Here is a 23,222-nt window from a genome sequence, read left to right on the forward strand (position 1 = left end):
CGGGGACATTTTCAGAATGTCAGCATACACACTAAAACATGCAGATGTAAAATTACTTGGGGGGGATTTTATGCTTTGATAAAGCTGCAGGATATTAAAAAGCTGGCTGCATACTAGTTCTGGTAGACATTGCATGTGCACTATGGAAAAGGTAGCGAAGCAGAGAAGAAATAGAGAGTAAGTTGCTCCTTGGGCTGCAAGTACTTCCGGCCTTGAGTATCACAGTTTCTTGTCTGCTTGCAAACATGAGAGTGTGAGAGTAGGGGCTAAGAAGGAGTTGTTGCCTGGAGACGTGTCCGATTCCCAGGTGGGGTGGGTGAGTGTGGTGCTGGGGTTTGTCACACACAGATAAAATACAACACCACAGTCTCTTACAATTGCAACATGGGGATAAGTGTGCAAAAGATTGGTGAACGTGCCCAAAGTGACATATAAATTCTAATTACTTGATATTAGTGTTCATATTGAGTCTTGGTATCTTCTTTCTTTGGTGATCACTCGTAGCCGAGTAAGATTGTCTTCCATAAACACGGTTTTAACAATGAGTCCGTACTGCAATGAGGAACCTCTGGCCCATGCAACTAATCTGACTGATGCATTTTCTCCAAATTGCATTCACCTGCCTGCCTAACACTTGGTGCTATATGTAAAACCAGGTCGGGGCAGGTAAATACGTGGCTGAGATTGGCTGAGTTGCACTGAGCTCTTCTTCAAAGGAGTTTGTTCTTGGCATCAATCATCTGATGGGTGGTGAGAGACGCCCCCTTTGCCAGTTTGCAGAATCGAACCTTGCCTAGAAAATGGACATTTTTTTCTTTAAGTCTAAGAGGGGAAACTTCCATTTGCAGAATAGTTTGAATCCAAACCATCAGCAAACAGACTTCAAAGGGGCTACCACTCACTTTGAAGTTATCACCTAATGTCATAATGACATCAAGTAATTGACAGCTGGTGGCCCTAATGGCCTGTAAGGGTTGGTGGAGAAAGGAGACAGCTTGCATACTGGAAAAGTTTCCCGACCAGTCTATGTGGTTTTGTATGGAGAAAGGACTCTTAATGAAAGGTGTATTTAAACCCTGTTAGAATTGAAGCATTATAATCAAGAAAAGCAGATGTATCTCCGATCTAGTTTAATGGCAAAGTACTCAAAATACCTATAATCAGTCCCAAACACATATCAATGAGTTCTGAGTGGAGATGTATAGGATTGCAGAGTTCCCTTTTCTTCTCTTACATATCATCATCTAGCCTTCACTTTGTCTCTAGATTTGGAATATTTACCATTAAAAGCTATCTTTAACCATAGTGTATCTAATGAACCGTCTGGATTCACCTCTCCGTCTTGGTTTATACCGACCATTCCTCTTTCGATGGCACCCAGTTGCAAGAATAATAGTGCAACAGCAAATCACAGTCAAGGAAAAACAGAGTGCCACCGGAAGCAGCCAGCTCCCCCTTTCTACTTCCTCCCAAGCTGATTTCTGGTCTTCATTGTCTGATGTGTAATTCCTGCCACTGTATACCTTGGTTTCGTTCAAGTGTTTGCTGCTGTTCAGATGGGCTGGGCTGGGCATGTGTGATAATATCTTGATAGATGTAACGGCAGTGCTAGGAAGTGCAGTTGCATTGTCAGACATGGCTGTTGAACCATTCTTTTCTGAGATGTTTGCCACTTTAGTAAAATAGTCCTTCAGTGGTGCATCTGCAGGTCCTAAATATGTGCTGGATGGAGACCTGTGAACTGGGGCTGGTGCAGTACTTGTGTTGCTGCTGTTACTTACCAGCTCTTGGACCACTGTAGAAGATAAGGATTCAGGAAGAAGGTACCTTGAACTGGTTGTTGAATTCTGGCATTTTTCTAAATTGGCAACCCTTGCACTTCCATGCACTTCCCATTTATTAAGAGAGGACCTGGTATTCATATCTTTGAAAGAGAGTTTCTCAAACACAAGAAGATCCGGATCAACCCCTGTCAAAGCAGAAACCAAGCACAAGTAAAGGCTTTAATGTCTGTGTCACCTAAATTCACCTGTGTTTCCTAATTATGGAAGCCTTCCTAGTTGCACATGATAACATGCCCATGAAGAGCATAGTGTATGAGTACTCTATGAGGGGTTGATTTTTAACATCTATACAAAGCCACTGGGAGCAGTCATTAGGGGATATGGAGCTATGCAGGTGGAAATAGACCCACCCTGCCAAAGCTTGACATTCCTCCAAGGCACAGGAGCCTTGCCAGTAAATTTATCCTGCCTTACTAAAAAGCTTGACTGGTGGGTGTGGGAACTCATTGGGACAACTCCATAGCTTCTGTGCAGTTCTGGACTTCTTGCCCTAAACCTGGACTCCTTAAACTTTGACTGCTGTTTCTAGCTGCCTATTCCTACTAATTCCTGCCACCCAGTCCATACTGTTAGTCTGCCTCAATAAAGATCTCTTCAAAGAGGGTGTTTTGAGCAGCAGCCAGGACACCTGCCAGCTGAACCTATCTATGTGCAGTCTGTCTCCTCTTTATATTTCACTAACCTGCAGAAATCAGGTGGGCAAAAGTGCCCATGAAGATACAAAGCTATAGGTTCAAAACAAAATGACTGAAGCATCTGCTAACCACCGTTCCAGCTTCACAACATTGCTTCAATGCAATGCTTTGCAATATTACTGTGCTAGCTGAAGTTACTGAAGGTGAAGAAAAGTCACTGGACATATTTTCACACTCCTCTGCAAAGTGTCCCCAAAGTTCAGGTAGGATAGATTTGGTATGCTGCCAACCCCAACCTCACTCAAGAAATCCCATTATAAGTTGTTACGAGGGAAGAAGCATCTCTCCTCCTCATAGACACTGCAGACTGCCAAATCTATGTGATGGGAATTGTCTCCATTTTTGCACTTAGCATTGTTATTCCATCCCTGGCAGGGAAATTGTTAAGAATTTCCCATCACTTTTCTACTCTAAATTTCCTTCTCCCAAATATGTTTTTTTAAAAAAAAAATTCTTTAATGTGTTACACACATTTGCAAGTGGCATGCAACCCTTTCTTCTTTGTGTGTGCATAATGATGCCTTACCTGGTGTGATGTTGTACAACACAACATTGATCCAAGGCCTCAGTATGCAGCTCTCCAACGCTGGGCAATAAACATGCAGGCAGTTAAGACTCTGATTACTGGTTTCACCATAGAAAACTGCCAAGTTACAGGAAACTAAAAACAGCAACAGAAGGAAGAAAAGCTTTGCATTGATTTCAGAATAAAGTTAAGGGTACATATCATGCCTGTACATCAGGGGTTGTCCACCTGGTCCCTACCGCCCACTAGTGGCCATTTCAGGATTCTAGGTGGGCGGGGTCGGGGGTTCTACGGCACAAGCTGAATCCTCCTTCCATCGAGCACTGGGGGGCAGTAAGGAAATTTTACCATCCAGAAAGATGCTTTAGTGGGCAGTAGGTATAAAAAGGTTGACTATACATGAATGCATCTCCTTTAGACTCACCTGTGGGTGAAATAACCAGGCTTTTCTTCTGCCAGAGCTCACTGGGACTGTGTTCTGGCACCTCTCAGCTGGGCCCTGGAAGTGGAGGGAGAGACCTAACCAGACTCAGCAAAGCCTCACTGTACCTCCAGCTCATGAGGAGACCCTCAAAGGGGATGTCCTCTACAGGCTCTGAAGAGGTGCAGCCAAGCCAGGGGCACAGTGGGCTTTTGCTGGGGCTCTACAACCTCCCAGGTAACAACTGACATGTGGGAAAGCTGTGCCTCAGCCAAGCAGGCCCCCATGCAACTCTGGTGCACGGAAGCCGGAGAGATGTGGGGCAGGGGCTTGTTAAGTTGCTCTGCTGAGGGGCGAGCAGCCATGGGCTTCTTAGCAGAGCAGTTTAAAGAAGTCGCCCACCTGTTGCTCAGCCGCCTTTGCACTGGTGGGCAGGCCAGCCGCCTTGTTCTCCCAGGAGGAAGAGAACACACGCACCACGAAGGTGGCTGAGGCAGGACAAACCGAGTCTCACAGAGGCTGCCTCTGGCTCAAGAAAAGACGCCTCCCCCAGCCCAAAGATACCCTCTTTGGGCTCTGGGGTCAATCTTCTGAGGGAGGTGTGTTCCAGCACCTTTTGGTGTAGAAAAAAAGCACTGGACATAACCAGTCTAAGTCCAGCACACCAGCTACTCCTATCACACAGGCTGAGTCTTGAAGCAGAATCTATAGCTGACCATTTCTATTTCAAAAAATCTGTGACCTGACGGAGTTGAAAATAAATAAATTGGGCAACCAACACAGAAACTGTTGACAGCTAGCTCGGATATCAAAAAGTGAGTGAGGCTATTTTTCTAGTTAATTGGCAGCCCTATGTAGATGTATTTGTTCTTCTCTGACCCAGAAGCATCAGTACATCCATAGCCAAATCTAAAATGTCCAAGTATGCAAGGCAGAATTTGGTATGCTGGCAGAGTTACTTATCAGGATATCTAAACATCTTTAAATGTGACTTTTGTTGTGCGAGTTCAGTACTTGGGTAATGGATGAGCTCACTCCATTAGATCTGATTTCAATCAGCTCCTTTATCTTCCCAGCTCACATCTTGCTCCAGCTGTGTGACGTAGTACTGCTCTCTGTTAGAAAGCTCAGTTCCGAAACCTAACAATCTACGGCTGGAGAAAGGCAAGGGTGACCTTGGAAGACGGTTACAAATTGTAGCCGCATTGCTAAGTTGGGTAATGACAGACAGCTGTCTCAATCTTTTATAAAGGGGGTACACCAAAAGGAAAAAAGCAACAGGCAAAGCCAGCTAGGTGCAATGAGGATAATTTTATGAGTATTTCACAATGCATTTCAAATGCCAAATTGTTCAACAGTTAAATAGACACAACACTGCATCATCTTCCAGCCCTCCAGTTCTTGAGCAGCAGTGAGGGGTGGAGCTGTGCACTGGGAAATGTGATTTACATTATGATTACACCTCCTTGCTTTGTCTGTTGCATGCCTCAACCTATTGAAAATTCAGTTTCGATTAGAAATGTAAGCATGTCTCAGGAGGAATGATGTGGCCATGAACTTTCAGGGTGGAAGTAAATTAACCCAAACACAGGATTGCCAGAGAAAAGGGCAGGTTGTGTCTAGTCCCCTTCCCATAACTTGAAGTAATAAAATACAGGAAAAGTGATATTGTAGCATAGCTATCCGCTGATTCTCCTTGTTGGTTATCACAGAAAATGTGGTATATGTCAGCTCCTGTTGTAAATGTTTATAAATTCTAATCACTTGTAATCAGTAGTGCTAGTTATTAACAAAATTTTCACAGTTAATTATCCAAACAAGAATCTTTAGGGTTCCAGCGTCATATAACTACAATGTTCGAATCTAATTAGTGCATGAATCTAATTAGTGCATGATAATAAGTCTGGCCCAACCCATAGCCGCGGACATGCCTTGGACCTGGTGTTTACCTCTATGGATGTTGGTGATCTGACACTAAGTAAAAGCAAAACGAAAGAAGTCCCATGGTCAGATCACTTCCTGGTGCAACTTGACTTCTCTGTGACCCTTCCCCTCTGCAGGGAGGTGGGACCGATTCGGATGGTCCGCCTCCTCCACTTAATGGATCCAAATGCTTTCCAGAGAGTATTAGGGGATGCTTTATCCCATGTTGAAGGCCTTTCAGCTGATTCCCTGGTGGCCCGCTGGAATGTGGAGTTAACCAGGGCTATTGACCGTTTGGCTCCAAAGCGCCCTCTCCGATTACATGGAGCCTGGACAGCACCGTGGTTTTCCACGGATCTGAGGGCAATGAAACAATCGTTGAGACGGCTAGAGCGCCGGTGGCGGATGACCCATTCTGAAGCTGACCGGACATGGGTTAGAGCTCAATGTCTAGCCTACCAAGTGGCGGTAGCGATGGCGAAGAGTTTCTTCACCGCCTCTATTGCATCTGCGGAAAACGGCAGCAGGAGACTCTTTCAGGTGGTTCGCAATTTAGCGGAACCACCTGCTCCATCAGGGCCAAGTACGGGCCACATGATCTCCTGCAATGACTTTGCAAAGTTTTTTGCAGATAAAGTCGCTCAGTTTCGAGAAGAGGTAGACTCCACCGTGGGAGCAGGGCTGGGGCGGGAGAGTGCTAGAGTCCTGTCTAGTCAAGTTGCGTGGGATCAGTTCCAATCTGTTACCCCCGAGGATGTGGACAGGCTGCTTAGATGAGTGAAACCAACCACTTGTCTCCTTGATCCTTGCCCATCCTGGCTCATAAAAGCTAACCAGGAAGGACTGGGCGATGGGCTTCGTGGGGTGGTGAATGCTTCCCTCTGTGAGCGAGCCTTCCCAGACCCGCTGAAAGAGGCGGTTATTAAACCGCTTCTTTAAAAACCATCTTTAGATGCGGCCACGATGGCCAACTATCGCCCAATCTCAAATCTTCCATTCTTGGGCAAGGTGATTGAGCGAGTGGTTGCTGAACAACTCCAGGCACGACTGGAAGAAGCGGACCATTTGGATCCCTTCCAATCGGGATTCAGGCCTCATCACGGGACTGAAACTGCCTTGGTCGCACTGGTTGATGATCTCCAGCGGGCTAGGGACAAAGGTGAGAGCTGTTTCCTAGTTCTGCTGGATATCTCAGCGGCGTTTGATACTATCAACCACAACATCCTTCTGGACCGTCTTGAGGGGCTGGGAGCTGGGGGCAATGTCATACAGTGGTTCCGCTCCTTCCTCCTGGGCCGTGTTCAGAAAGTGGTGGTGGGGGATGAGTGTTCAGACCCCTGGGCTCTCACTTGTGGGGTGCCTCAGGGTTCTGTCCTCTCCCCCATGCTTTTCAACATCTACATGCAGCCGCTGGGAGAGATCATCAGGGGGTTTGGGCTGGGTGTTCATCAGTATGCGGATGATACTCAGCTCTACCTCTCTTTCAAATCAGAACCAGTGAAGGCAGTGACGGTCCTGTGTGAGTGTCTGGAGGCAGTTGGAGGATGGATGGCGGCTAACAGATTGAGATTGAATCCTGACAAGACAGAAGTACTGTTTTGGGGGGACAGGAGGCGGGCAGGTGTGGAGGATTCCCTGGTCCTGAATGGGGCAACTGTGCCCCTGAAGGACCAGGTGCGCAGCCTGGGAGTCATTTTGGACTCACAGCTGTCCATGGAGGCACAGGTCAAATCCGTGTCCAGGGCAGCTGTGTACCAGCTCCATCTGGTATGCAGGCTGAGACCTGCCTTGCCAGAGTGGTGCATGCTCTGGTTATCTCCCGCTTGGACTACTGCAATGCGCTCTACGTGGAGCTACCTTTGAAGGTGACCCGGAAACTACAACTAATCCAGAACGCGGCAGCCAAACTGGTGACTGGGAGCGGCCGCCGAGACCATATAACACCGGTTTTGAAAGACCTACATTGGCTCCCAGTACATTTCCGAGCACAATTCAAAGTGTTGGTGCTGACCTTTAAAGCCCTAAACGGCCTCGGTCCAGTATATCTGAAGGAGCATCTCCACCCCCATCGTTCTACCCGGACACTGAGGTCCAGCACCGAGGGCCTTCTGGCGGTTCCCTTGCTGCGAGAAGCCAAGTTACAGGGAACTAGGCAGAGGGCCTTCTCGGTAGTGGCGCCCTCCCTGTGGAATGCCCTCCCACCAGATGTCAAAGAGAACAACTACTACCAGACTTTTAGAAGACATCTGAAGGCAGCCCTGTTTAGGGAAGCTTTTAATGTTTGATGTATCACAGTATTTTAATATTCTTTTGGAAGCCGCCCAGAGTGGCTGGGGAAGCCCAGCCAGATGGGTGGGGTATAAATAATAAATTATTATTATTATTATTATTATTATTATTATGGGGTTAAGCTATAGAGTAAGCTATGTTGCCATGTTGGCGTATGTCACCACTTCGCACCTTGGGTCAACAATGATTTGAATGTGCTATAAACATGCAATACCAGATGGCGCCAGAGAGCAGAAAATTTTTATACACTTTTTCCATAGGGTTTAATTTTTTTTTCTTATACCACTCTAATTTCTGACTTGTTTATAGTGTCCCCCCTCCCCATGTGTAGATCCACCCCCGGTCCTCATTATCTTTTTCACTCTCCATGTGGACTTCAGTATGTAAGGAGCTCTGTGCTGGTTGCTCCAGCACATGGCTTTAACCAACCTTTTTCATTTCAGGCCAGAATAGAGTCTGCAACTAGGATTTTTCCCCTATACCAATAGTTTATAAACTTTTTCCTTTTGTAGCTAACCAGTGTTTTTTGTTTTTTTTAAAAATCATATTTATTAAAATTTTCCAATAATAACAGAGTAAGAAAGATAGAAAAGATAGAGAAAGAAAGAAAAAGAGAGAGAAGCTTAAATCCTTACTTTCATAACCTTCTTTCTGGGACTCCCTCCTTCCCCTCCCGACTGTATTCCCCTTTCCTTAAGTTGGTTCCACAAGCTCTCATTCCCAATTTAAAACCAATATGTTTAACCCATTAGCCAAAGTTTATACAATCTTACCATCACTCCTCATCTTTAACAGAAAGAATAAAAAGATTTTCCCCCCAAGATCTGTCCCAATTTCCTTCCACGAGCTCCCCCCCTTTTTTTTAAACATGTTAAATTAAAATACCAAAGTTATATGAACAAATAGAAGACAAAAGATATAAGAAATCAAAAAGTTGGTTACATAGCCTTTGGATTCCAAAACTCCCCCTCCCTTCCCCGGTTTGAATTCCCCATGTCCATCAGTCTATATGTTATCAGCCTGGAGATCTCAAGTCCATAGCCAAATTTTTCCCCGTTTCGCCTTGCCGGTTTTCTTTTAATTTGTTTATTTTAATGATGTTTAACTTCAAAAATCCAGTCAAATAGAGGCCTTTAGTTTCCTTAGTCTTTGTTGCTCCTCCCATTGTTCTTTCCGTGTCGTAATTAGTCCTTTGATCTTTTTATTCCTTACTTTCTCAGGTTTCTTATCTTGTTCAGCTGCTAAAACGTTCTTTTTCCGAATTCTGGTATCTCTACAGAGGTTTGTTATTCAGGAACAAAAACTTACGTCCAGTCCCTTCCTTTCTTCAATAGAAAATTCTATTGTCTCCTTTTAATGTAAACACCTCTGTAGACAAAATACTGTTTCCGTTTTGCCGCTTTCCCAGAGAATAAGTCCTGTGCTCAGCCCAGAGTAATTTTCCACATACGACCACTTGTAATGTCCCAAAACCCCTCTAGGGGGATTACAGTAACTTTGTATCCTCTAATCCAAAAGTCAAGTTGTTTCTTTTCTTCCCGACAATTTATGTCCAAATAATGTCAATTTATAACAGAGTTAGCCAACAAAATACTTGTAACAAAGTCCTCTTTATATTCTCAAGCTTTGACAGCTACTTTGACAGCTGTCAAAGTCTCCATCTCTCTTCGCCAGGCTTTGCGAGTCGCCCCGGTTCCCAGGGGGGGTTGCCTTTTCCCTCTCACCCTCCACTCTTCTCCTCCAGCACAATTCTTGTAATTTCGCATCGTGGAATTAATGATTTTTATCAGCGGTAAACTTCTGAATCGATCTTGGTTACCCAGTCCTTGTTTTAGAATGTTTACAGTCAGGGGGGGATTGACTTCCTTTTAAGATCGCCCCCGCTCGTGCCGAATCCGAAAAAAAATTCTTTTTTTCTCCTTTTGTGCCCGGTTTCCCAATTACTCACGGGTTGTTGTTGATAGTCCGAATTTCAAATGGAAGAAGCCAGCGCTCTCCGTCGAATGGCATGCGGCTGCGCTCGGCAGGGGAAGCGATAGACCCAAAGCACCATGCCACTCCCCAGCACCCGATCCGAAGCCTTTAAAAAGGCTCTTTCACGAGTCGGGAGGGTGCTAGCGGTGCCAGCCGGGTCCCCATGTCCACGGGCTCCGTTCCCGTGGTTTTTGAGGGTCCCCGCGTCGCCGGCGCGGTAGGACCCAGCCCCTGCCGAGCAGACTCCCTCCGGAGCTCGGAGGGAGTCCGCCATTCGGCGATGGCGCCAACCCGGAAGTGTAGCTAACCAGTGTTTTGACTGCCTATGCATCTTTTCTGATTGCTGTATGGAGAAGTACATGACTCTGACCTCTGCAGAGTTTATGCTATGGAAATGGGATAGCTTGGAAAGCCCATATAAAAAGGGATATTTTGGGACACACTGATAATAATAATTATTATTATTGATGATGATGATAATTTATTTATTATTTATACCCCGTCCATCTGGCTGGGTTTCTCCAACCACTCTGGGCGGCTCCCAATCAAATATAAAAAACACAACACAGCATTAAACATTAAAAATGTCCCTAAACAGGGCTGCCTTCAGATGTCTTTTAAAAGTAGGATAGTTCCTTGACATCTGATGGGAGGGCGTTCCACAGGACAGGTGCCACTACTGAGAAGGCCCTCTGCCTGGTTCCCTGTAACTTGGCTTCTCGCAGTGAGGGAACTGCCAGAAGGCCCTCGGTGCTGGACCTCCGTGTCCGGGAAGAATGATGGGGGTAGAGACGCTCCTTCAGGAATACTGGGCCAATGCCATTTAGGGCTTTAAAGGTCAGCACCAACACTTTGAATTGTGCTCGGAAATGTACTGTGAGTCAATGTAGGTCTTTCAGGCTCAGTGTTATATGGTATTGGCAGCCATTCCCAGTCGCCATCTAACTGCCACATTCTGGATTAGTTGCAGTTTCCAGGTCACCTTCAAAGGTAGCCCCATATAGAGCGCATTGCAGTAGTCCAAGTGGGAGATAACTAGAGCATGCACCACTCTGGCGAGACAGTCTGCGGGCAGGTAGGGTCTCAGCCTGCATACCAGATGGAGCTGATAAGCAGCTGCCCTGGACGCAGAATTGACCTGCGCCTCCATGGACAGTTGTGAGTCCAGAATGACTCCTAGGCTGAGCACCTGGTTCTTCAGGGGCACAGTTACCCCATTCAGGACCAGGGAGTCCTCCGCACCTGCCTGCCTCCTGTCCCCCCAAAACAGTACTTCTGTCTTGTCAGGATTCAACCTCAATCTGTTAGCCGCCATCCATCCTCCAACCACCTCCAGACACTCACACAGGACCTTCACCCCCTTCACTGGTTCTGATTTGAAAGATAGGTAGAGCTGGGTATCATCCGCATATTGATGAACACCCAACCCAACCCCCCTGCTGATCTCTCCCAGTGGCTGCATGTAGATGTTAAAAAGCATGGGGGGGGGGAGGACAGAACCCTGAGGCACCCCACAAGTGAAAGCCCAGGGGCCTGAACATTCATAGAATCATAGAGTTGGAAGAGACCACAAGGGCCATCGAGTCCAACCCCCTGCCAAGCAGGAAACACCATCAGAGCACTCCTGACATATGGTTGTCAAGCCTCTGCTTAAAGACCTCCAAAGTAGGAGACTCCACCACACTCCTTGGCAGCAAATTCCACTGTCGAACAGCTCTTACTGTCAGGAAGTTCTTCCTAATGTTTAGGTGGAATCTTCTTTCTTGTAGTTTGGATCCATTGCTCCGTGTCCGCTTCTCTGGAGCAGCAGAAAACAACCTTTCTCCCTCCTCTGTGTGACATCCTTTTATATATTTGAACATGGCTATCATATCACCCCTTAACCTCCTCTTCTCCAGGCTAAACATGCCCAGCTCTCTTAGCCGTTCCTCATAAGGCATCGTTTCCAGGCCTTTGACCATTTTGGTTGCCCTCCTCTGGACACGTTCCAGTTTGTCAGTGTCCTTCTTGAATTGTGGTGCCCAGAACTGGACACAGTACTCCAGGTGAGGTCTGACCAGAGCAGAATACAGTGGCACTATTACTTCCCTTGCTATACTCCTATTGATGAGGCCCAGAATTGCATTGGCTTTTTTAGCTGCCGCGTCACACTGTTGGCTCATGTCAAGTTTGTGGTCAACCAAGACTCCTAGATCCTTTTCACATGTACTGCTCTCAAGCCAGGTGTCACCCATCTTGTATTTGTGCCTCTCATTTTTTTTGCCCAAGTGCAATACTTTACATTTCTCCCTGTTAAAATTCATCTTGTTTGTTTTGGCCCAGTTTTCTAATCTGTCAAGGTCGTTTTGAAGTGTGATCCTGTCCTCTGGGGTGTTAGCCACCCCTCCCAGTTTGGTGTCATCTGCAAATTTGATCAGGATGCCCTTGAGTCCATCATCCAAGTCGTTGATAAAGATGTTGAATAAGACCGGGCCCAAGACAGAACCCTGTGGCACCCCACTAGTCACTCTTCTCCAGGATGAAGAGGAACCATTGATGAGCACCCTTTGGGTTCGGTCAGTCAGCCAGTTACAAATCCACTGAGTGGTAGCATAGTCAAGACCGCATTTTACCAGCTTCTTTACAAGAATATCATGGGGCACCTTGTCAAATGCCTTACTGAAATCAAGGTAGGCTATATCCACTGAGTTCCCTTCATCTACCAGGCTTGTAATTCTGTCAAAAAACGAGATCAGGTTAGTCTGACATGACTTATTTTTCAGAAATCCATGCTGACTATTGGTGATCACAGCATTCCTTTCTAGGTGCTCACAGACTGTTTTCTTAATGATCTGCTCCAGAATCTTCCCTGGTATTGATGTCAGACTGACTGGGCGGTAATTATTTGGGTCCTCTCTTTTCCCCTTTTTGAAAATAGGGACAACATTTGCCCTCCTCCAGTCTGCCGGGACTTCGCCTGTTCTCCAGGAATTCTCAAAGATGACTGCCAGTGGTTCTGAGATCACATCTGCCAGTTCTTTTAATACTCTTGGATGCAGTTCATCTGGCCCTGGAGACTTGAATACATCTAGACTAGCCAAATATTCTTGTACTATCTCCTTAGTTATTCTGGGCTGTGTTTGCTTTGCTGAATCATTTGCTCCAAATTCTTCAGGTCGGGCATTGTTTTCTTTATCGGAGAAGACTGAGGCAAAGAAGGCATTGAGGAGTTCAGCCCTTTCTGTGTCCCCTGTTTGCATTTCACCATCTTCTCCTCTGAGTGACCCCACTGTTTCTTTGTTCTTCCTTTTGCTACGAACATACCCATAAAAGCCTTTTTTGTTGCTTTTAACCTCTCTAGCAAGCCTGAGTTCATTCTGTGCTTTAGCTTTTCTGACTTTGTGTCTACACGTGCTGGCTATTTGTTTGAATTCCTCTTTGGTGGTTTCCCCCCTTTTCCATTTTTTGTACACATCCTTTTTTAATCTTAACTCAGTTAAAAGTTCTTTAGATAGCCACCCTGGCTTCTTTAGGCACCTTCCATGTTTCCGTCTCATTGGTATTGCCTGACGTTGTGCTTTTACTATCTCCCTCTTAACAAACTCCCAGCCATCATGAACTCCCTTTCCTTTTAGTATTACTGTCCATGGGATCTCACCCAGCACTTCCCTAAGTCTTATGAAGTCGGCTTTCTTAAAGTCAAGAAATTGAGTCCTAGTATGCTTGGCTGCTCCTTTCCGCTGTATAGTAAACTTCAGAAGAGCATGATCACTCGCGCCTAATGATCCTTCCACTTCTACCCCACTAACCATCTCATCAACATTCTAACAGTTTAGAACAGATCTAAAATGGCTGTTCCTCTTGTTGCTTCTCCCACTTTCTGGACAATGAAGTTGTCTGCAAGGCCAGTGAGGAATCTGTTTGACCTTATGCTCTTGGCTGAGTTTGACATCCAACAAATATCCGGGTAATTGAAGTCCCCCATTGCTACTATCTCCCTTCCTTTTGCATGCTTGGCCATCTGTTCCAGGAAGGCATCATCTATGTCCTCCTTTGGCTTGGGGATCTATAGTAAACTCCCACAATGAGGTCTCTGTTATTCTTCTCTCCCTTAATTTTGACCCAAATGCTCTCACTTTGGCTTTGAGGTTCTAAATCTTGGATCTCTTCACAGGTATACACATCCCTGACATATAACGCCACTCCTCCTCCTTTCTTGTCTGGTCTGTTTCTCCGAAATAGATTGTATCCCCCCATTATTACATTCCAATCGTGGGACCTATCCCACCAGGTTTCAGTGATGCCTATTATGTCATATTTAGTTTGCTGTACCAAGAGCTCAAGCTCATCTTGTTTATTTCCCATGCTTTGCGCATTAGTGTACAGACATTGAAGTCCATTAATCATTCCCCTGTGTCTCTTATTTAAGGATTTTTTCCTCCCACCACTAGGTCTGCGTGCTGTTTGCTCCATTTGGTCTATGACATTTGGATGATCATCTTCATCAATTGATAGACTCCTGCCTTCAGGAGCACTGTCTCCCTCCCCCCCATTAGTCAGTTTAAAGCCCTCCTGATGAGGTTTCTGAGATTTTTGGCAAAAACATTTCTCCCAACCGTTGTGAGGTGCAGCCCATCGCTTGCCAGAAGTCCATCTTCAAGAAACTGCAGTCCGTGATCTAAGAATCCAAACCGTTCCTGTTTACACCATTTGCGAAGCCAGCTGTTCACTTCCACTATTTTTCCCTCTCTCCCTGGGCCACGTCGTTCAACTGGGAGGACAGATGAGATGACAATTTGTGCATTTAATTGCTTCAATTTCCTGCCCAGAGCCTCGTAGTCTCTTTTGATCTTCTGGAGGCTATTGCTTGCAATGTCATTGGTTCCCACATGAACCAAGAGGAAGGGGTATTTGTCAGTGGGTTTTATGATTCCTTGCAGTCGTTCAGTTACATCTTGGATCTTAGCCCCGGGGAGACAGCACACTTCCCGAGACATCTTGTCAGGCCCACAGATCACTGCTTCTGTTCCCCTCAGTAGGGAATCCCCTATCTCCACTACACGCCTCCTCTTAGGTTTGGTCGGGGTTCTTCCATGAGCTGTCCGTTCCAAGGTCACCTGCACATTCCCTGAGGACTAACTTTGCTGCTCGTCTTCATATACCTGATCGACTGAAATGAGGGAGAGATCCTCAAATGGAGTCTGCTCTTCGTCTTCCATGCTAGGGGAGAGGACCTCAAAGCGATTGTGTATTTCTAAACAATCAGAACGAACCCTGGGCCTCCTACTTCTTTGAGTCACGTTTCTCCATATATCTGGCTCCTGTGTTGACGAACTAGCCTCCTTCTCAGGGGAGTCCCCTGTCTCCTCCTTGGTGGAGACGGTGTGCTCTGTTGCTTCCAAGAAGAGCTCCAGATCTCTAATTCTTTGGAGCGTAGCTACACGTTCCTCCAGTTGCTGGACTTTGTCTTTTAAGAGGGCAATCAACATGCAATTGCTGCAGGTAAAGCTGCCTGCAACCTTTGGCAAGATGGCAAACATTGCGCAGGAACCGCAGGCGACTGCAGCTGTTCCCTCCCCCTCCATATTGAGAACGTCGTTGGGGTGGCTACAGCGGTCCTCCATCATAAAAAGTGTGAAGACAAGACAAATAACTCCCCCCACAAAAAAACCTAGGTCTCCCCCAACAAACGTTTGAGACTAGCGCCCCTAAATCTAAAAGATGGATCAAACTGCACACGCCGCTAGGCGCGCGCCACTGCCCTGCTACCTCTGATAAGCTCCTCCCACAGCTAATCACCTTCCTCAACAGAAACCCTGCCCCCTCTGACCTTTGCACAGGGAGAACAGCTAATCAGCCACAAAGAAACACACACACACAAGAAAACCCTTTTTGCTCCTTCTTCAACTGCTGCCCTGCTACCTCTGATAAGCTCCTCCCACAGCTAATCACCTTCCTCAACAGAAACCCTGCCCCCTCTGACCTTTGCACAGGGAGAACAGCTAATCAGCCACAAAGAAACACACACACACACACACACACACACACACACGAAAACCCTTTTTGCTCCTTCTTCAACTGCTGCCCTGCTACCTCTGATAAGCTCCTCCCACAGCTAATCACCTTCCTCAACAGAAACCCTGCCCCCTCTGACCTTTGCACAGGGAGAACAGCTAATCAGCCACAAAGAAACACACACACACAAGAAAACCCTTTTTTGCTCCTTCTTCAACTGCTGCCCTGCTACCTTATTCATCCCCCACCACCACTTGGAACCACTGTATAACAGTGCCCCCAGCTCCCAGCCCCTCTAGACAGTCCAGAAGGATGTAGTGGTCGATGGCATCAAAGGCCGCTGAGAGGTCCAGCAGAACTAGGAAACTGAAGGGCACATTTTACAGCCTATATTTTCATGCTTTGCTTTGTTGCATGTTTTGTGCTGGTAAATCTCTACTGTGTTTGCCTTGGGTCTTGACAGAATCTTCTTATATTTGTATTATTTATTGCCATTAGCACTATAATGTTTGCATTAAGGATCAATTCAGAAATGTAACTAGAAATTTGAAAACAACAACTGAAGGCCAAGTTATGGTTCATAGCTCCAGTGAAAGAACAAAGAATGGCACTAGATTAGATGTATTCTTCTTTACTTTCAAATGAAATGTATTAATTCCAAGTTTTAGATCCATTATTTATAGGAAGAGGATGATCATTTGACAGCTCACAGACAACAGGGTGAATTTTGGCCCTAATATTTTAGTATTTCTTCAATATGAAAGGTGGCAACATGGGTCAGTGGGCATCTTGCAAGGAGAACAATACACCTGGCACGCAGAGACTCTTTGTAACCTTCTATAGATCTCCTATCACTTAGAGCCAGGCTCTCACAACAAGAAGGCCGTAAGTGCTGCACTTCCCATTTCTTTTTAGTAGGAAATAGCAACCACTCCCCTTCATGGATCACTGCCTTGCCATGGCGAAGGAGCTTGAATAACTCAGAGAAGCTATGAACTATGCCGAGCAGGGCACAAGAGACGACTCTACACATGGACATCACCAGATGGTCAGTATCAAAATCAGAATGATTATATTCTCTGCAGCCAAAGATGGAGAAGCTCTATACAGTCAGCAAAAACAAGACCTGGAGCTGACTGTGTCTCAGATCATCAACTTCTTATAGCAAAATTCAAGCTTGAACTGAAGAAAGTAGGAAAAACCACTGGGCCGGTAAGATACAACCTAAATCAAATCCCTTATGAATACACAGTGGAAGTGAGGAACAGGTTTAAGGATTTAGATTTGGTGGACAGAGTGCCTGAAGAACTATGGATGGAGGCTCGTAACATTATACAGGAGGCAGCAACGAAAACCATCCGAATGAAAAGGAAATACAAGAAAGCAAAGTGGCTGTCCAACGATGCCTTACAAATAGCGGGGGAGAGAAGGCAAGCAAAATGCGAGGGAGATAGTGAAAGATACAGGAAATTGAATGCAGATTTCCAAAAAATAGCAAGGAGACACAATAAGGCCTTCTTAAATGAGCAATGCAAAGAAATAGAGGAAAACAACAGAATGGGAAGAACCATATGTTCAAGATAATTGAAGATATGAAAGGAAAATTTCGTACAAAGATTACCATAATAAAGGACAAAAGTGGAAAGGACCTAACAGAAGCAGAAGACATCAAGAGGAGGTGGCAAGAATACACAGAGGAATTATACCAGAAAGATATGGATGTCTCGTACATCCCAGGTAGTGTGGTTGCTGACCTTGAGCCAGACATCCTGGAGAGTGAAGTCAAATGGGCCTTAGAAAGCACTGCTAATAACAAGGCCAGTGGAAGTGATGATATTCCAGCTGAACTATTTAAATTTTTAAAAGATGATGCTGTTAAGGTGCTACACTAAATATGCCAGCAAGTTTGGAAAACTCAGCAGTGGCCAGAGGATTGGAGAAGATCAGTCTACATCCCAATGCCAAAGAAGGGCAGTGCCAAAGAATGCTCCAACTACTGCACAATTGCACTCATTTCACACGCTAGCAAGGTTATGCTTAAAATTCTGCAAGGCAGGCTTAAGCAGTATGTGGATCGAGAACTTCCAGAAGTGCAAACTGGATTTCGAAGGGGCAGAGGAACCAGAGACCAAATTGCAAACATGCGCTGGATTATGGAGAAAGCTAGAGAGTTCCAGAAAGACATCTACTTCTGCTTCATTGACTATGCAAAAGCCTTTGACTGTGTCGACCACAGCAAACTATGGCAAGTTCTTAAAGAAATGGGAGTGCCTGATCACCTCATCTGTCTCCTGAGAAATCTCTATGTGGGACAAGAAGCTACAGTTAGAACTGGATATGGAACAACTGATTGGTTCAAAATTGGGAAAGGAAAGCAAGGCTATATATTGTCTCCCTGCTTATTTAACTTATATGCAGTATTCATCATGCGAAAGGCTGGGCTGGATGAATCCCAAACCGGAATTAAGATTGCCGGAAGAAATATCAACAACCTCAGATATGCAGATGACACAAGCTTGATAGCAGAAAGTGAGGAGGAATTAAAGAACCTTTTAATGAGGGTGAAAGAGGAGAGCGCAAAATATGGTCTGAAGCTTCACATCAAAAAAATGAAGATCATGGCCACTGGTCCCATCACCTCCTGGCAAATAGAAGGGGAAGAAATGGAGGCAGTGAGAGATTTTACTTTCTTGGGCTCCATGATCACTGCAGATAGTGACAGCAGCCACGAAATTAAAAGATGCCTGCTTCTTGGAAGAAAAGCAATGACAAACCTGGACAGCATCTTAAAAAGCAGAGACATCACCTTGCCATCAAAGTTAAAGCTATGGTTTTCCCAATAGTGATGTATGGAAGTGAGAGCTGGACCATAAAGAAGGCTGATTGCCGAAGAATTGATGCTTTTGAATTATGGTGCTGGAGGAGACTCTTGAGAGTCCCATGGACTGCAAGAAGATCAAACCTATCCATTCTGAAGGAAATCACCTCTGAGTGCTCACTGGAAGGACAGATCCTGAAGCTGAGGCTCCAATACTTTGGCCACCTCATGAGAAGAGAAGACTCCCTGGAAAAGACCGTAATGCTGGGAAAGATGGAGGGCACAAGGAGAAGGGGACGACGGAGGATGAGATGGTTGGACAGTGTTCTCGAAGCTACGAACATGAATTTGACCCAACTGCGGGAGGCAGTAGAAGACAGGAGTGCCTGGCGTGCTCTGGTCCATGGGGTCATGAAGAGTCGGACATGACTAAACGACTAAACAACAACAAGCAACCACTCATTTATGTCAGAGAAAGCAAATGGGAAACCCAAGGACACAATTCAAGTGGGCCTCTATTAAGCTCCTATTTACATCTTTCCTCTGCGTAGCCTCATTCTGCGTTCTGTTTCTTTGTCACTGTTGTCTTGAGGGTGACAGAATGCTTTTATACTTGCATGTATGCATGCATAGGGACGCGGGTGGCGCTGTGGTCTAAACCACAGAGCCTGGGGCTTGCCAATCAGAAGGTCTGTGTTTTGAATCCCCACGACGGGGTGAGCTCCCATTGCTCAGTCCCTGCTCCTGCCAACATAGCAGTTCAAAAGCACATCAAAGTGCAAGTAGATAAATCGGTACTCCTCCGGCAGGAAAGTAAACGGCATTTCCGCTGTTCTGGTTCGCCAAAAGCGGCTTAGTCATGCTGGCCACATGACCCAGAAGCTGTACACTGGCTCCCTCAGCTAGGAAAGCAAGATGAGCACCACAACCTCAGAGTTGTTTACGACTGGACCCAACAGTCAGGGGTCCCTTTACCTTTGCCTTTATGCATGCATAGTTACAAATCATACACCTTCATCAGCTGAACAGTTAATGTTTTGTTTTTAACATGGACTGCTTTGATCTTTTACAGAGGAAGAAGATGAATTCTTACCATTCTTTAGGAGGCAGCAGGTCCGGCTGCATTGTTGGGCTGTAGCTTCTGTGTAGACTTTGAGAATGTAGGCCCCTCTTCTCTGTGAACGCTCCAGATCAACTGTAAGGCCCGGGAATCGTCGAATCCAACAATTCTTATAATAAGTGGTGGATGAGCAAATGCAGTCTGATTTCCATGCCCAGCCCAAAAGCAGAAAGACTTCCAACACAGCCATCAGCAGAAACATCTCAGTAAAAGGTTTTTCTCCAAAGTAGAAACATTGTCCACCAGGGAACCTATTGTGATGTGTCAATGCTGCTGGGCTAAACAATCTTCTCACAGATTATGGTCATGGTCTTCCAGAGTAAAACTATGCTGTCATGACAAAGTCATTTTGAAGCATATAGAGTGGGTTTTTTCATCATCTCTGGGCTGCAGTTTGTGGAGCAATGAAAGACACTCTGAAGCTGGCCAGATTTATCTCTTCCCACTGTTCACACTGTGGTTGAGCTCTTAAAACTGTGCCCCATGATGTTGATTTGGTTGTGCTTAGTGTGTTTAGGCCTGGTAGAATAATGGGTAGTGCAATAAAAATTTCAGTCTTTGTTACTGCTGTGCTAGAAAAGAATGTTACTTTTCTCTCTTAAATGAACTGATCACTGCATTTGTATTTACTTTGAACCTCCATAACAAGAAGCTAGTAATTTATTAACCAAACCCTACTGCTCGACATTACTCTGGCCACACTTAGCTGTGTGAACTTGGGACTGCAACCCCTAGCACTTATCAAATGTTAAGTCCCATCAAACACAATGGCATTTACTTCCAAGTAAATATGCACAGGATCAGGCTGCACTTTTCACTAAATTCTATGAGATTTCAGTGTGTGCCTAACATGTGTGTTGGCATAAGAATACAGGATTGCAACCTCAGGATATATATTTTTAAGTGATAAATAAATGTCCCTTTAATTCCATTAGTCATTTTTCAAATATCCAATAGCTTGTGGGATGTAATCCATTGGTGCAGTCAAATGCAACATTCCTTATTTCCCTAGAGTGGGCACAGGCAGGGGGACATCCAGTCAGGGTAACGTCCTCTTCCACTGGTCTGGAGCATCCTCTCCCTGCATGTGACCTGGGAGATGGACGTGGCTCTGGCTGACTCCACAAAAGAGCCGAGTCATGCAGCCATTTTCTCAGTTTTGTTCCAGTGTTGTCTTGTTCTCTCTTTTGCTGCCATGCTGCTCTCCTGCAGCCATTTTGTTATCTTAATGTAACTTTTATTGTCTGCTGGCTCTCAGCCAGCAGCACATGAGCTCAGTCTCCCTAGGACAGGCATGGCCAAACCTGGTCCTCCAGCTGTTTTGGGACTACAACTCGCATCATCCCTAGCTAACATGATGGGAGTTGTAGTCCCAAAACAGCTGGAGGGCCACGTTTGGCCATGCCTGCCCTAGGAGATGAACTCAGTTTCTATGTGTAGCTACTAAGTAAAGCCTGTCTTTCAGAGATCATATTGTGAACTGAAATTTTGTTACTTTAGGCACCAGGAAAAAAAATCTTAACTAAAAGATTCAAATGAAACTGCAAACAAGCTTCCAGCTATATCGAGGGGAATCTGCTCTGCTACATCACTCACTAGCATGAGTGAAGGAAGGATAATACTTTTTCAATATATCCTTTCCTACTACCCTTAACATTCCCACATAGTTAAGATGGAAGAGAAAGAGAATGTAGATGATATTATTACAACTATTACTTTTGTTTACTACTGCTGCTAATACTACAACAAAATAAGAGGGGACTCACAACAAAAGGTTGCAGTACAGTGGTACCTCAGTGTATGAACTTAATCCATTCTGGAAGTCCGTTCTTAAACCGAAACCACTCTTAAACCGAGGCGTGCTTTCCCTAATGAGGCCTCCCGCCACTGGTGCCCTTCCACTAGACCGAGGTAAAGTTCGCAATCCGGAACACCACCTCCAGTTTTGCAGAGTTCGTAAACCGAATAGTTCATAAACAGGGCTGTTCTTAAACCGAGGTACCACAGTATAACCCTAGCTCCTAAAAGTTGTTCTCCTGTGCAGGATGCTAACCAACTTGGAACAAGTAACATGCAGCATGTTCAGAGCTCACAGAGCAGAGGAGGTTCCAGGAAGGGGAAAGGGAATCTTTTTTCTTTTCTTCCCCCCTCTCCTGAAACTTTTCCCCATTTTATTTTAGGGCACTAAAGAGCTTAGATTTGGTGTCAGATTAGTCATGAAAAGAGGGCAGGCCTTCCGGGTTAGCGCCATCGGCAATGGCGGAGTTCCTCTGACCGAGAGGAACCCGCTCCGCGAAAATCGGGTCTTGCCACCGCGGCGAAGGCGGAGACCCTTCAAAAATCCCAGGCGGAGGAAGCCTGGGAACGTGGGATTCGGCTGACACCAAGAGCGCCTCCCCTACTCGCAGGGAAACTGCCCCAAGCAGTCCTTAGATTCTGATATCTGTAGAAATTTTGAGCGGTGACTTAAAAGGTAAAATGGTACAAGTCTCGCTTCTAAAAAGGAAAAAAAAGTTTGCTTGTAATACCAAAATGATTTTTATAAATATATCTATAGTTTCCCTATTTTTAGTAACAATTGCTTCTCCTGCAATTAATTTGTTAGGTAAAATTCCAAATCAGAATAATTATTATCTGGTAGGTAATTATGGATAGTTATCCATAGTGGCTGATCCCAGCATTCAGTTTTGATTTTCACTTTTAATTATAGGATTGCATGCATTTTAATTTACACTACATTGTTGTAGCTGTTGTTGCTGGGATCCCTCTGTCTTGAGAGACAATGGAGTGAGCCTCCGAGGGTGAAATCAAACCACTGCATTTGCAGCACTGAAGTGGCCTCCCCAGGCACAAGGCTGAGCACATGGAGATCCTGGTCTGCCCAGCCTGGCTGATGGGGCCCAAAGGAAAGCAGAGCGATACATTTAGCACCAGTTTGGCTACAGGAGTTGCCAGAAGGAGGCGTACAAGGTGCCATCCAGCTGTTGCCTTAGAGACTCCATACCCATTTGTGTTCGGTTTACTCCTTAGTATTGTCTTCTCCTGAAGATACCCCGCAAGGCAGCGGAGGTTTAGGATGAAAGTTTCCCTTCTAGATGGGCTACCTTCCCATCTGCCCTTATTCTTGGAAGTAAGTCCCACTGAACAAGGGACTTCCAGATATGTAACAGAACTTAACTTTTTGGGATCTTTTAAATTGTTTTTTAATGTATATACTCTTGTAAACCATTGTGTTATTTTTGTGACTAGCGGTGCATATTCTAAATAAATGTCTACTCAGAAGTAAGTCCCATTAAGTTCAGTGTGGCTGTGGGAACATCCATACTGGAGCAAACTAAGGCCCGGGGGTTGGATCCAGCCCAATCACCTTCTACATCCGGCGGTCCGGGAATTGGTGTGTATTTACATGAGTAGAATGTGCCCTTTTATTTAAAATGCGTCTCTGGGTTATTTGTGGGACATAGAAATTCGTTCATCCCCCCCCCCCCCAAGAAATAGTTCGGCCCTCCACAAAGTCTGAGGGACAGTGGACCGGCCCCCTGCTGAAAAAGTTTGCTGACCCCTGTCCCAGACTTTCCCCCTTTTAAATGCAGGTTTGTTTTTTATCCTGGCTCTTTC

The 23,222-nt window shown here is 45.5% G+C and overlaps 1 protein-coding gene across 1 annotated transcript; it reads right to left on the reverse strand.

The window, feature by feature from the left end:
* Window positions 1-1,115: 1,115 nt before the first annotated feature.
* MANSC4 (MANSC domain containing 4) lies at window positions 1,116-21,841 on the reverse strand. Its single transcript, XM_081191065.1, has 3 exons — window positions 19,578-21,841; window positions 3,066-3,200; window positions 1,116-1,969 (listed from the first exon to the last, which is right to left on the reverse strand). The coding sequence occupies exons 1-3, from the start codon at window positions 19,804-19,806 to the stop codon at window positions 1,284-1,286; spliced, it is 1,050 nt and encodes a 349-aa protein (XP_081047191.1). The 5' UTR covers window positions 19,807-21,841; the 3' UTR covers window positions 1,116-1,283.
* Between the last annotated feature and the right edge of the window lie 1,381 nt (window positions 21,842-23,222).

This window comes from Podarcis bocagei (genome assembly GCF_964188305.1).
Source record: "Podarcis bocagei genome assembly, chromosome: 4".
Taxonomy (NCBI): Eukaryota; Metazoa; Chordata; class Lepidosauria; order Squamata; family Lacertidae; genus Podarcis; species Podarcis bocagei.

Excerpts from the sequence above, each read along its gene's own strand:
- MANSC4 (XM_081191065.1), bottom strand. The coding sequence starts at position 19,806 with ATGTTTCTGCTGATGGCTGTGTTGGAAGTCTTTCTGCTTTTGGGCTGG. Across the intron at positions 3,201-19,577 it reads CTGCTGCCTCCTAAAGAATG|TTTCCTGTAACTTGGCAGTT; the intron begins GTAAGAATTCAT and ends TGCTGTTTTTAG. Across the intron at positions 1,970-3,065 it reads GTTGTACAACATCACACCAG|GGGTTGATCCGGATCTTCTT; the intron begins GTAAGGCATCAT and ends CTGCTTTGACAG.